The sequence below is a fragment of the Schistocerca gregaria genome, chromosome 8 (assembly GCF_023897955.1).
Source record: "Schistocerca gregaria isolate iqSchGreg1 chromosome 8, iqSchGreg1.2, whole genome shotgun sequence".
Lineage (NCBI taxonomy): Eukaryota > Metazoa > Arthropoda > Insecta > Orthoptera > Acrididae > Schistocerca > Schistocerca gregaria.
The window spans coordinates 80,546,913-80,561,755 of record NC_064927.1 but is presented as its reverse complement, the minus strand read 5'-3'; the positions used below and the strand labels follow the sequence as shown (position 1 = coordinate 80,561,755).

The window sequence follows — 14,843 nt, the reverse complement described above, 5'->3', positions numbered from 1 at the left end:
GTCTCGCTCCCCCCACCCCACCCGTCTCGCTCCCCCCACCCCACCCCACCCGTCTCGCTCCCCCCACCCCACCCCACCCGTCTCGCTCCCCCCACCCCACCCCACCCGTCTCGCTCCCCCCACCCCACCCCACCCGTCTCGCTCCCCCACCCCACCCCACCCGTCTCGCTCCCCCACCCCACCCGTCTCGCTCCCCCACCCCACCCGTCTCGCTCCCCCACCCCACCCCACCTGTCTCGCTCCCCCCACCCCACCCCACCCGTCTCGCTCCCCCCACCCGTCTCGCTCCCCCCACCCCACCCCACCCGTCTCGCTCCCCCCACCCGTCTCGCTCCCCCCACCCCACCCGTCTCGCTCCCCCCACCCCACCCCACCCGTCTCGCTCCCCCCACCCCACCCCACCCGTCTCGCTCCCCCCACCCCACCCCACCCGTCTCGCTCCCCCCACCCCACCCCACCCGTCTCGCTCCCCCCCACCCCACCCCACCCGTCTCGCTCCCCCCACCCCACCCCACCCGTCTCGCTCCCCCCACCCCACCCCACCCGTCTCGCTCCCCCCACCCCACCCCACCCGTCTCGCTCCCCCCACCCCACCCCACCCGTCTCGCTCCCCCCACCCCACCCCACCCGTCTCGCTCCCCCCACCCCACCCGTCTCGCTCCCCCCACCCCACCCCACCCGTCTCGCTCCCCCCACCCCACCCCACCCGTCTCGCTCCCCCACCCCACCCGTCTCGCTCCCCCACCCCACCCGTCTCGCTCCCCCACCCCACCCCACCCGTCTCGCTCCCCCACCCCACCCCACCCGTCTCGCTCCCCCCACCCCACCCCACCCGTCTCGCTCCCCCACCCCACCCCACCCGTCTCGCTCCCCCACCCCACCCCACCCGTCTCGCTCCCCCACCCCACCCGTCTCGCTCCCCCACCCCACCCGTCTCGCTCCCCCACCCCACCCCACCCGTCTCGCTCCCCCCACCCCACCCCACCCGTCTCGCTCCCCCCACCCCACCCCACCAGTCTCGCTCCCCCCACCCCACCCCACCCGTCTCGCTCCCCCCACCCCACCCGTCTCCTTCCCCCCACCCCACCCCACCCGTCTCGCTCCCCCCACCCCACCCCACCCGTCTCGCTCCCCCCACCCCACCCCACCCGTCTCGCTCCCCCACCCCACCCCACCCGTCTCGCTCCCCCCACCCCACCCCACCCCACCCGTCTCGCTCCCCCACCCCACCCGTCTCGCTCCCCCCACCCCACCCCACCCGTCTCGCTCCCCCACCCCACCCGTCTCGCTCCCCCCACCCCACCCCACCCGTCTCGCTCCCCCACCCCACCCCACCCGTCTCGCTCCCCCCACCCCACCCCACCCCACCCGTCTCGCTCCCCCACCCCACCCGTCTCGCTCCCCCCACCCCACCCCACCCGTCTCGCTCCCCCACCCCACCCCACCCGTCTCGCTCCCCCCACCCCACCCGTCTCGCTCCCCCCACCCCACCCGTCTCGCTCCCCCCACCCCACCCCACCCGTCTCGCTCCCCCCACCCCACCCCACCCGTCTCGCTCCCCCCACCCTACCCCACCCGTCTCGCTCCCCCCACCCTACCCCACCCGTCTCGCTCCCCCACCCCACCCGTCTCGCTCCCCCCACCCCACCCCACCCGTCTCGCTCCCCCCACCCCACCCCACCCGTCTCGCTCCCCCCACCCCACCCCACCCGTCTCGCTCCCCCCACCCCACCCCACCCGTCTCGCTCCCCCCACCCCACCCGTCTCGCTCCCCCCACCCCACCCGTCTCGCTCCCCCCACCCCACCCCACCCGTCTCGCTCCCCCCACCCGTCTCGCCCACCCCACCCCACCCCACCCCACCCGTCTCGCTCCCCCACCCCACCCCACCAGTCTCGCTCCCCCACCCCACCCCACCCGTCTCGCTCCCCCCACCCCACCCCACCCGTCTCGCCCACCCCACCCCACCCGTCTCGCTCCCCCCACCCCACCCCACCCACCAGTCTCGCTCCCCCCACCCCACCCCACCCACCAGTCTCGCTCCCCCACCCCACCCCACCCGTCTCGCTCCCCCCACCCCACCCCACCCGTCTCGCTCCCCCCACCCCACCCCACCCGTCTCGCTCCCCCCACCCCACCCCACCCGTCTCGCTCCCCCCACCCCACCCCACCCGTCTCGCTCCCCCCACCCCACCCCACCCGTCTCGCTCCCCCCACCCCACCCCACCCACCAGTCTCGCTCCCCCACCCCACCCCACCCGTCTCGCTCCCCCCACCCCACCCCACCCGTCTCGCTCCCCCCACCCCACCCCACCCGTCTCGCTCCCCCCACCCCACCCGTCTCGCTCCCCCCACCCCACCCCACCCGTCTCGCTCCCCCCACCCCACCCCACCCGTCTCGCTCCCCCACCCCACCCCACCCGTCTCGCTCCCCCCACCCCACCCGTCTCGCTCCCCCCACCCCACCCCACCCGTCTCGCTCCCCCCACCCCACCCGTCTCGCTCCCCCACCCCACCCCACCCGTCTCGCTCCCCCCACCCCACCCGTCTCGCTCCCCCACCCCACCCCACCCGTCTCGCTCCCCCCACCCCACCCCACCCGTCTCGCTCCCCCCACCCCACCCCACCCGTCTCGCTCCCCCCACCCATCTCGCTCCCCCCACCCCACCCGTCTCGCTCCCCCCACCCGTCTCGCTCCCCCCACCCCACCCCACCCGTCTCGCTCCCCCCACCCGTCTCGCTCCCCCCACCCCACCCCACCCGTCTCGCTCCCCCCACCCGTCTCGCTCCCCCCACCCACCAGTCTCGCTCCCCCACCCCACCCCACCCGTCTCGCTCCCCCCACCCGTCTCGCCCACCCCACCCCACCCCACCCCACCCGTCTCGCTCCCCCACCCCACCCCACCAGTCTCGCTCCCCCACCCCACCCCACCCGTCTCGCTCCCCCCACCCCACCCCACCCGTCTCGCTCCCCCCACCCCACCCCACCCGTCTCGCTCCCCCCACCCGTCTCGCTCCCCCCACCCCACCCCACCCGTCTCGCTCCCCCCACCCCACCCCACCCACCAGTCTCGCCCACCCCACCCCACCCCACCCACCAGTCTCGCTCCCCCACCCCACCCCACCCGTCTCGCTCCCCCCACCCCACCCCACCCGTCTCGCTCCCCCCACCCCACCCCACCCGTCTCGCTCCCCCCACCCCACCCCACCCGTGTCGCTCCCCCCACCCCACCCCACCCGTCTCGCTCCCCCCACCCCACCCCACCCGTCTCGCTCCCCCCACCCCACCCCACCCGTCTCGCTCCCCCCACCCGTCTCGCTCCCCCACCCCACCCCACCCGTCTCGCTCCCCCACCCCACCCCACCCGTCTCGCTCCCCCCACCCCACCCCACCCGTCTCGCTCCCCCCACCCGTCTCGCTCCCCCCACCCCACCCGTCTCGCTCCCCCCACCCGTCTCGCTCCCCCCACCCCACCCGTCTCGCTCCCCCCACCCGTCTCGCTCCCCCCACCCCACCCCACCCGTCTCGCTCCCCCCACCCCACCCGTCTCGCTCCCCCACCCCACCCCACCCGTCTCGCTCCCCCCACCCGTCTCGCTCCCCCCACCCACCAGTCTCGCTCCCCCACCCCACCCCACCCGTCTCGCTCTTCCACCCCACCCCACCAGTCTCGCTCCCCCACCCCACCCCACCCGTCTCGCTCCCCCCACCCCACCCGTCTCGCTCCCCCCACCCCACCCCACCCGTCTCGCTCCCCCCACCCCACCCGTCTCGCTCCCCCCACCCCACCCCACCCGTCTCGCTCCCCCCACCCCACCCCACCCGTCTCGCTCCCCCCACCCCACCTCACCCGTCTCGCTCCCCCCACCCCACCCCACCCGTCTCGCTCCCCCCACCCCACCTCACCCGTCACGCTCCCCCCCCCTCGCGCCACCCGTCTCCTTCCCCCCACCCCTGATCCTCTTTTCATCTATGGCCATCTACCCCTCTTTGACTCTTTCCTTCCACACAGTCCTCTTACCTAACCCTTTCCCCTCTCTTCCCACTCTCTGACCTAATTCTTCGCCCCCCAATAATGGTCTACTCCTTCCACCTCCACTTTGATCTTTTCCTTTGCTCTTACCACCAGTTTACCTTTTCATCCCCCTCTGTGATTTTCTCTGTTCCTCCTTCTGCTTTTCTCCTACTCTCCTCTCTATTTCTCACCATTTCTATGTATACGTAATGAGTTTAATACTGTTTTGGAACAATTTATCAGTTTTCATACTGCGATAATTTATATTATAGTCATATCTCCAACTTGAAGTAACACAATCTTGTTCTCACCTGACAGACCTGAACTGGAGCCACCTTTGCTGCAGCAAGCTGCCTTTGATGATTTGGTGTATGAAGTGGACGTGATGCGCAATGTGGCTGTGCGCTTGACTCAGGAAGAGAAAGAATTGGCCGATGCTGAAAGAGATCGTGCCCGAAGGCCCAGTCTGCCGGTGCGTGTGGGGGCTTCTGTTGTGCTGCCTGCAACTTCCTCCACACCGATGCATGTTTCCCATTACACTGCCTTATTCCAGTGTGCCTTCCCATGTTGTGCTTTAGGGTGTCCATTGTTCAAACATGTAAAATGTGCTGTTGCAAAGTCTGGTGGTGTTACAAGGAATGAATATTGTGCATGATTCTATGTGCTAGGAATATGTGCATTGCAGTTCATAAATAAACAGAGATCATATACCTGAGATAAATAAACAGAGAACTTGTATGAAAATTAAAATTAAAGATACAGTTTTAACTTCATTAGTAGTGGAAAGTAAGGAACATAAGAAACCAAATATTTTCAGATTCATTTGGATGCTGTGAGGTCTCCTTTTCATGAATAGGGCTCCCAAATTGCAAGAGTTGGAAAAAACTAGTACAAACACCATGGTATAAGCACCTCTTTTGTGGATCTTATTTTGACGTATCTGTAACACATTTACATTGTCTCATGTCTTCCGCCTGCATAATATTTGTGGAAGTATTCTGTATCATCATTACATCTGTGATCATTTTCGAATTATATTTAATAACTATAATGTTATTCCTTCAGACCTCCAGTAAGAGCAAGTTGTTGTTGCCACACAGTTGGTGAATTGTAAACAACAGATGCAGATTGACTGTGTGTATCCAGAGCTACTGTCTGTACTGAACTTGTGACACAAGCATACAGAGTTCATGGGAAACTTTGTATGCTAAACACAATAGTGGAGAATTGACTAAACTTACTGATAAACATCATAATAGTTTATTGTTAATCTAATAAAAGTGACTGCCAAAATTAATAAGTGTCAAAAGATTTAGTGTCAAGAAAAGCGTGTGACAAGAATGGCACAAACAATTTCTTAACTGTAGAGTAGCTATAGTCGAAACTAATATGTATACCTATTTTTAAAAGGATTTGGAGGTGCATGATATGTGTACTACAAGCCAGTGGGGATCTGGGTATAGTTTTGTAATATCTTGAGCAGCTGTATTATAGTTTTGATGTATCCTTTTATCAGACTGGAAGGAAACATGCTAGCATAAATAAGATAATTTCCCCACCCAGAGAGATGGACACATCGAAGATTCATTTGAACAATTGTGGAAAGGATAGATCAATACTCACCATAAATATGACACTTTGAGTTGCAGACTGGTGCAACAAAAAGACTGTTACACAGTGTGCTTTCAACTGAAGCCTTCTTCAGAAAAGAGAGGTAAATACACACACATTCACACGTGATCACTATCTCCGGCCACTCCAGCTTGACTGCAAGTGTGACTACTTTTGTGGATGTGTGTGTGTTTAGCTTTCTTTTCTGAAGAAGGCTTTGGCTGAAGACTTAGTGTGTAACAGTCTTTCCGTTGTGCTTGTCTGCAAATCAGCATGAAGCCATTTGATTAGGCTAGCAGAGGCAGGTAGAGTTTTCCATATAAAAAAGTTTACTCGTGTCAAACATAGGCATTAACATCAGGTAGGGACTTTTGAGAATTTACAGAGGTTGGACAAAAAAATGGAAACACAGTGATAAATACATATCTGAACATAAGTGCAAATGGTAGCCACTCAGCCAGGTTGTGATGTTGTATTTGACCACGAATGATACATACGCAGTATCCTTAATGTGTTGAAAGTGTCACTTGTGGTCAGGACAATGTTCTACATAGTTGTGATTACATTATGACAGAGCTAAGTGAATTTGAACATGGACAAATAGTTGGTGCTCTAAGGTGGGTGCTTCTTTAACCGAAACAGCCAAAGTTTTTGGTGTTTCAGGAGGCGATGATCTATACAGCATACAGGGAAAGCAAAAAACTTCATCCACTAAGTCATAACACAGATGAAATTGTGTGCTGAGTAATTGTGACAGATGGTCATTGAAGAGAATTGTGTCAAAAAGTTGGAGAAGGACAGTTACAAAAATTGTGGCAGAACTGAATGTTAGTCACAAACCTATCTGCTTTAAAGCAACACGAAGGGGGCTCCATAAGGAGGAAATACAGGCTGAGCTGGAATTCTAAAATCACTCATCAGGGAGTCTGATGTCTGTAAAGGAAAAACATGGTACCAAAGTCATAAAAGGTGGACCACGAGAAAATTGAAGAATGTGATTTAGTCGGATGAGTCTTTTTTCGTACTGTTTCCAACTTCTGGCTGAGTTTACATTCCAAGATTGAAACATGGTGGGAGATCGGTGATGATTTGGGCAGCCATATTGTGATATTCTGTGGGTGCTAAGGCTATTCTCTAGGCAGCATTACTGCCAATGATTCCTTAACCATTTTTGCTGATCAGGTCCATCCCACAGTGCAATGTTGATTACCCTGTGGCGATACTTTGTTGTGAGACAACCGGACACCTGTTGACACAGCTTGCATCATCTGGGACTGGTTTTGTAAGCATGAGAATGAATTGTTATATCTATCCTTGCCATCAAACCTGTTAAATCTCAGTATTATTGAGCCTTTGTGGTCTACTGTGGAGAGGGGGTTGCATGATCCCTGTCCACTTCCATCATCAGTACATAAATTTGCAACTATACTGCAGGAGGAATGATATAAAGTTCCCTTGAAAACAACACAGTTTCTATATTTATCCATTCTGAGATCACTGAAAATTGTTTCGAATGCCAACAGTATTTCTACATCTTACTAGGTATAGAAATGTGCTGTGTTTTTGGTGTTTATGTTCACCCCTTGTATGTCTGGAGCACAACATTGCATGGTAGTTAATTATGGACTGCAGTAAAAGTGGAAAAAAGGGGGGGGGGGGGTGAAGTGTATTAGAGTTGGTATTGCAGAAGACTGCTGAAAATTAAGTCAACTGATAAAATCAACATATGAAGAGGTTCTTTGCAGAATCAGTGAGGAAAGGTATATTTGGAAAATACTAACTAGCTGACAGGACTTAATGATAGGGTGTGTGTTAAAATGCTCTTTGGAATCAGAGAGAGCTGAACTGAGCAAAAATTGTAAGACAAGATGGGAACTGGAATATACACAACAACTGAAGGTGTTGAGTGTTAAGTGCTACTGTTAGATGATGAGATTAGCACAGGAGATTAAATGGTGCAGGGCCACATAGTAGTCAGAAGAATAGCGAAAAAAGAAAAAAAAGAGACCGACAGGAGGAAATAAATAATGGCTCTTACCAGACTTCTGTAATCATTTGATAGTGGCATGTCCTGGATACACAATTAAGGGCCTATTAATCTTCTCCAGTATATTGCTAGGCACACTTTCATCATAAGAATATGTATAAAATCTCATTGACCACAACTCAGAATTTATGTGCATTGAACTCTAGCAGGATCGAAAGGTGCTTCTGCTCCTTTTAATTGTGCCCATTCCTTGCAGACCACTGGCTTCACTGAGGGTACATTATATGGTAACTGGAATCACTTTTAAACAGTTGTAAATTTATCCTAGGTATGTGGAAACCTAACTGTAACAATAATGTGTTTTCAGTCATCTGTGAAGTATTCCTATACTGAATCTGTATGCAGCATCCAAGTCTGCTGCAAGTGCAAAATTTGCTAATTTGGCTATTTTCACACTTTCCATGCAATACTATGCATTATCTCTTACATCTCTCTGTTGTCATCGGTGTTGTCAGAATGTCTCATTTGTATCCCATTTGATGATATTCTCTTTCTCTGGATTCATTCTTTCATCAGTTTTCTTTTATTGTAATTCACAGAACAAGCTCAATCCTCGAAAAGTGCAATAAGCCCATTTTTCAAGGCATATTCTTCATGTTCCAGTACTTGTTGCTGGTTGTGTGATTGTTACTGAAAACTGATGGAGAACCTGCCATTGCTGTTCCAACAATATGACAAAGGAATATTTTACCATGATGCCTAAGAATATTTTTTGTGATGTCTTCTCAATTGCCACACTTTGATTTTTTTCCAAAGCGGAGTCTAAGGTGGTAACCATATCAGAAGCCAAGAAGCACAGCTGAAACCATAGTTATGTGCTATACAGTATTATTACAGAGATAATTTGTTATCATATATCTGTTAGAATAAGTACTTTGTTCATAGAACAGGAATGTAAGAGAGACTGTCTCAAACCACCTTAAAATTAATGACTGACATACTCTAGCCATAGTTTCAGTTGTGCCATGGGAGATGAGTTGCAACTTATCTGATGAAACATCACTTGACATAAAAGGGGAAACTAGTTGCAGACTCAATGAAAGTGGTAAATGAGGTAATGTACAGGACAAGAAAATTGTAATCTTAAAAAAGTTGAAAAGTTGTTTTAATTTGATGTTTATTCTGGAGTCCCCAGTGCCTTGTTTTATAGCTATCTAAATTATAAGTACAACGCTGAAAGCAGGGAACCTTTTTTCTGATGATAATTTTATTGCATCAGTTGCATTACTCTAGCATACAAAATGTTTCATATAACATGAAATCCCTTTATGTGCAGCTTTATTAAAAATAGATATAGATATACTACCAAAAATAGAATCATGCATTTGTATTGTCTTTATTATGGCTAATATTCATTCTTATTAGGTTGCTCCATTGTATTTGTTCATAATCACTTATTTATAGAATATTATTATTATTATTATTATTTGCTATTGCAGTTTATTTCACTAGGAGCTTGTATTGAGAATGAATGTAAATATTCATTAGAGTACATCTCTTATTATGTTATTGATTATTTATATCAGAATCTGATAAGATGTCAAGCAAAGGCAACAAAAATGAAGGCTCATACTGTGTAATCTGATGCTCTTTCCATTGGTTATTTTGCAGACTGTAGCTGAATCGTAGGCTGTTAATCCAATTGAAAGAGATTACAGAATTCGTGTGTTTCATTAATCACATTAATTGGTGAGATGAAGCAACTATAAATGCATCAAGTTTATAATACGCAGCATCAAAGTATAAAATATTATGTACTTTGTATTTGATAGTAAATATAGAAAGAGTCTAGTTTCAAAATATGTATTGTATAGTTGAGAAACATAACCCTCATTTCTTTATTTGCAGCTTTAAATTTCTGTCTTTCCTATAATAATTGCACTTGTTGTACATCATTGTTTCTTACATTCTGTATTGTTTATCGTTACAGACAATAAAACTCAGTCCGTTTGGAACAAAAGAGAGGAGTCCTCCTCTGAAGTTGGAACAACCACCAACAAAGCAGCAGCAGCAGCAGCAGCAGCAACCACCACCACCACCACCACCTTCAAGTGGCATTCAGTATAGACAACAGTGTCAGAAGGGACATAGTGAAGAAAAATTAGCACAAGCTACGGTACAGCCAAAAGGTGTTGTGGTGGAGGCAAATGGAACTGCGGGCAGTGAAGAGGTAGAAGAAGAGGAGGTAGAAGAAGAGGAGGACGAGGAAGAGGAGGAAGGGGAGATGGAGGCAGTGGCCGGGCGGCTGGAGATCAGAGTTGTGGACAAAGCTGGAGGCTCAGCAGTTGTGGAAACGGCAAATTCTCGAGCCAACACACATCTGCAACCTCTGACGAGAAAACCTTCCCCCACGACTAATGGCAGTGCTGCTGTTGGTGGGGACGGCAGCCCAGCAAGTCCCGGCGTTGGCCAGGAGGATCCTTCTGTGTACTTTGACGCTGCCGACGAAAACGTTCAAGCTGCAAATGGCGAACATCTGTCTCCTGTGCCGGGTGCTGTGCCCTCTAATGTTGTTCCAATTACTAATGGAGAAACCCAAGACAGACTGGTGAGTTAGGCTGAAAATCGTTTATAAATCTCCTTGTACTTAGTGCCAAGTTTACAAACAGATATGCGATAAGAATTCCTGGAAGAAAAGTAATCAGTTTTTCATCTGACACTGTAAAAGCCAAGAAAATATTTAAATAATTATCTATTGGGCACTGTTATTACTTTGCAAATAAATGTGTGTTTGTGTGTGTGTGTGTGTGTGTGTGTGTGTGTGTGTGAGAGAGAGAGAGAGAGAGAGAGAGAGAGAGAGAGAGAGAGAGAGAGAGAGAGTTTTAAGTCATCTCTGAATCTTCGCACATTAAATGAGAAAGTGAATAGCTTACCTCAAACTGAACCATAATTAATTTTTCACAATCAAAGACCTTTTTATGTCTTGAGAATAAATTGTACTCTGCACAATCTGTGCTCTAAAAATCATCTGGAAATAAAATTCATAGATATTTACATTAGAAAGGTGTCTGACAGTTTGTGGCTCTGTTATCCATTTTGTAATTATATATGCTTAGCTTGGTATGGAATCCATCTGAAATACAACTATAAATATGAACAACAAATTGATAGCAACCTAGAAGCAACTTTAGCCAAATTTTCTGACTACTGTATATTAGCTTGGCAGGTTAATAAATTGCTCATTACAGATTGTTGGTTGTTTTTCAAGTATTCACAAAATAGAATACTGCTACTTCTGCGATATTGTGCTAGAAAGAAAAATAACTTTTACATTTCTAAGAAGTAATATTTCTACAGAAACTTCTAACAATAATGATAGCAAATGAACCTTAGCTTCCATGCTTTGGGGAAAGAATATAAAGAATGTTACAGAAAGAGCACACAGGTGACTTACCAAAATGTATCACTATCTTGTAATCGTGTGCAAGTCATTATTGAAGAGCATTTCAAGCTATGTGGCATTCGATAAGTGACCGGCAGAGGTGCAGACTGTGTCAGAAGCATACAGTTTATGTTGTGTTTACCATTTGTTATTTCTGAGTCAAAAGGGGCAAATGCAAATGAGTCTTATAAAACACACTCTTTGCAGTACACTCCACAGATACATGCAAATTTGGTAATGTCAATTTATATAAATACAAAATTAGATGAGAGTTATGGGGCTGTGTATGGCTTATTTTATGTGGAACTTGTAAAATTATTTGTTTCCCCCAGTGTCAAGAATTTTTATCCTTCCTCTCTCTTCAGAATGTAAATACATAGGCAGGAAAAATTTCAGTGCATCAACGATTTGTATGATCTACTTTCATTGGCCCGTATCTTTTGATTCATTTTTCTAGGAACGAAGACACTCTGTGTGCTCAGCGTCTACTGGTGAGATGAAATCAACAGATGATCGTTCCAGGAAAACTGTACCAGTGCAGGCACAGACACCGTATGTCCCTGGAGTAAAAAGCAAGATACCAGTGCCCGTCAAGAGCCCACGTTGCAGTTTCATTGAACCTGACTCAATCAGGTAATTCATGTACATCTGTAACATACACACTGTAATCTTACCCTTCCATACATCACGATTCAGATTCTCTGTCTCTTCACAAGTTTTGAAAGTTTCGTGTGGTGTAAGATATACAAAAGAAACTTTTTACTTATCTTCATTTTCTGTTGTCAGCTCCTGTTTTTGCATCTAGGGGTACATACTTGGGCCTGAAATTTTGATTTAACTTTGTATGGTTCTTGATAACTAAATAACTGATGATTTGCCTGTATTATTTCTGAATTTTATTCTTTGTCATATTTTTCAACATCACGCCATCTTTACAATTTCCGCTTAATATTCCAAAGTACATTGTTAGTGTCGATCATAAAAAAAAATGTTTCTCTCCATCAGAGGCATGCCCACTAATACCTACATTCTGCAGTGCTCACAATATTCCAAAGAGTTTACGAAGCAAAAGAGTTAACAAATGTTCTTGACAACAGAAGAATCTTCCCTGAAATATATCATTATTTTGCAAATGTGTCCAGAAATAAATTTTATAGTTCACATTAGACTGTGCAATTAATAATATGAATTTTGAGTGTACCATAATTTTCATATGTTACAAAATAGTTTCCCATTATAACATCCGCCCAGTGTTCTGTTCAAATATTTTGGAGGTGTAGTTGTTTGTGTCCAGGTTATATGTATAGTACTGTGTTCCTGATGATGTACTGTAATTTGCATGATAAAAAGCTTTTGTTTAATTAGAAAACCCATCATGTGGTAACAATTTTGTTTTTCTATACCTTCAACTTCTCATACAAGAACAAATACATTTTGTGATTAATTGAAGAGTTGTTCCAAAAAACTAAACTCCAAATTCGTCAGTATGTTGTGTTCAGAAAAATAAGCAACTACTCTGTTGTACGTACATTGCCTACTAGATATGAAATAGAGCACAGATCTTTTAATCAGGTACTTACATTTTCTGAACACACAAATGTGGACAATAGGAAAAAAAGGAAAAAGGCAAATATCTAATTCATTGAACATTTTTTGGAACTGATAAAGTCAGTAAGACTTGGCTGACAATGTGAAACACCAAGTTTTTTTGAAAAGCAATGAAACTCCATTCATCAGAGAATTGAATATTTCGAAGAATTATTTTCTGGATGCCATTTTAGCTGAACAATTGTCATCTTTGAAAATATGGTATGGAAAGTTCTGGCAGAATGTATATAATTTGGGTGTATATAAATTAGGAGTACAGGAAGCATCACATCGAATAATAGAAGTTCTGAGTCATCGAAAGGTGCACACAAAAAAGAATAAAAACTTCTCTAACTTTTGGCTGTATCCTCTTATGAGCTAAAGGACATGTACACACTACTCCTCGTCCTCCTCCTGGGATGAGGGTTTTGTCAGATGTGGTGGGTGAGAGGAGAAAAGATGTGAGGAGCAGGAGGGAGGGTTGAGGAAGAGTGGCTGACAGCTCATAAGTCAGCAGCAGGGACACAGAATAGGAATGCAACATGTGGGCACCAGAACCATGGAGTTTGTGCAGCATGTGATAACATTGACGTGCATGAGTGGATTAAAGGAGGTGACTCAAGAGGAAGGAGAGGGTGTGGGTACAGGGAGTTAGCAGAGATTGAGGACTGGAGGATTACAGGAATGACAGATATGTTGCAAGCATAACTCCACGGTATAGAAAAGATGGTGTTAGTGGAAATGATCCGGAAGCACCTATTGAAGTGGCTTAGTAGTGTGTTCTGCCCCTGGATGGTCAACTCTGCTGTCGGCCACAGTTTGGTGGCAGCCATTCATCCTGACGGACAGTTGGTAGTCGTGTCCCATATAAAAAGGCTGTGCAAAAATTGGTATATGACACAGCTGCTTTCACATGTGGTCCTGTCTTTGATGACTGGACCCCTGCTCCTGCTATCAGCATTAGCTCAGAAAAGTATCCCTGTTGTTATTGTTGTGGTCTTCAGTCTGAAGACTGGTTTGATGCAGCTCTCCATGCTGCTCTATCCTGTGCAATACTGCTCCTCTTCAAATAACTTCTGCAACTTACGTCCTTCTGAATCTTCATACTACACTCATCTCTTGGTCTACCTCAGCAGTTTTTACCCTCTACACATCCCTCCAATACTAAACTGGTGATTCCTTTATGTATCGGACAAATTTCTTTGCTTCCCAATCCTATTCAGTACTTCCTCATTAGCTGTATGATCTACCCATCTAATCTTCAGCATTCTTCTGTAGCACCTCATTTCAAAAGCTCCTATTCTCTTTTTGACTAAGCTGTTTCACTTCCATACATGGCTATGCTCCACACAAATACTTCCAGAAAAGATTTCCTGGTACTTAAATCTATATTTGGTGTTAACAGATTTCTCTTCTTCAGAAATGTTTTTCTTGCTGTTGCTATTCTATATTTTATATCCTCTCTGCTCTAGCCATCATTTGTTATTTTACTACTCTAATAGCAAAACTCGTCTGCTACTTTAAGTGCCCTCTTTCCTAATTTAATTCCTTCAGCTTCACCAGGTTTAATTTGACTACATTCCATTACCTTGCTTTGATTTATTGATTTTCGTCTTATATCCACCTTTCAAGTTACTGTCGATTCTGTTTAACTACTCTTAAAAGTCCTTTGCTGTATCTGACAGAATTACAATGTCATCAATAAACCTCAAAGTTTTTATTTCTTCTCTCCGAACTTTAATTCCTTCCCCAAAGTTTTCTTTGGTTCTCTTTACTGCTTGCTCAATGTACAGATCGAATAACATTTGTGATAGGCTACAGCCCTGTCTCTTTCCCATCTTAACCACTGCTTCCCTTTTGTACCCCTCGACTTCTGTAACTGCTGTTTGTTTTCTGTAAAAATTCTAAATAGCGTTTCACTTCCTGTATTTTACCCATGCTATCTCCAGAATTTCAAAGAGAGTATTCCAGTCAACAATGCCAAAAGCTTTCTCTAAGTCTACAAATACTATAAATGTAGGTTTGCCTTTCCTGAATCTATGTTCTAAGGTAAGTTGTAGTGTCAATCTTGCCTCATGTATGCTCACATTTCTCCAGGACCCAAACTGATATTCCACAAAGCTGGCTTCTTCCAGTTTTTCCATTCTGTGAAGAATTCTTGTTAGTATTTTGCAAGTATGACTTATTAAACCGATAGTTGGG

The 14,843-nt window shown here is 48.4% G+C and overlaps 1 protein-coding gene across 5 annotated transcripts in view; it reads left to right on the top strand.

Annotated features, from left to right (window-relative positions):
- Positions 1–14,843, top strand: part of LOC126284389 (tau-tubulin kinase homolog Asator-like) — a 556,186-nt gene that overhangs the window by 516,150 nt on the left and 25,193 nt on the right. For 3 of the 5 annotated variants that reach the window (XM_049983277.1, XM_049983279.1, XM_049983278.1), the window contains 3 exons: positions 4,333–4,486; positions 9,603–10,220; positions 11,512–11,687. In XM_049983277.1, coding sequence (XP_049839234.1) covers positions 4,333–4,486; positions 9,603–10,220; positions 11,512–11,687 — 948 coding nt within the window. The remainder of the gene's footprint in view (positions 1–4,332; positions 4,487–9,602; positions 10,221–11,511; positions 11,688–14,843) is intronic. The other 2 variants (XM_049983281.1, XM_049983282.1) reach the window with 1 other exon arrangement.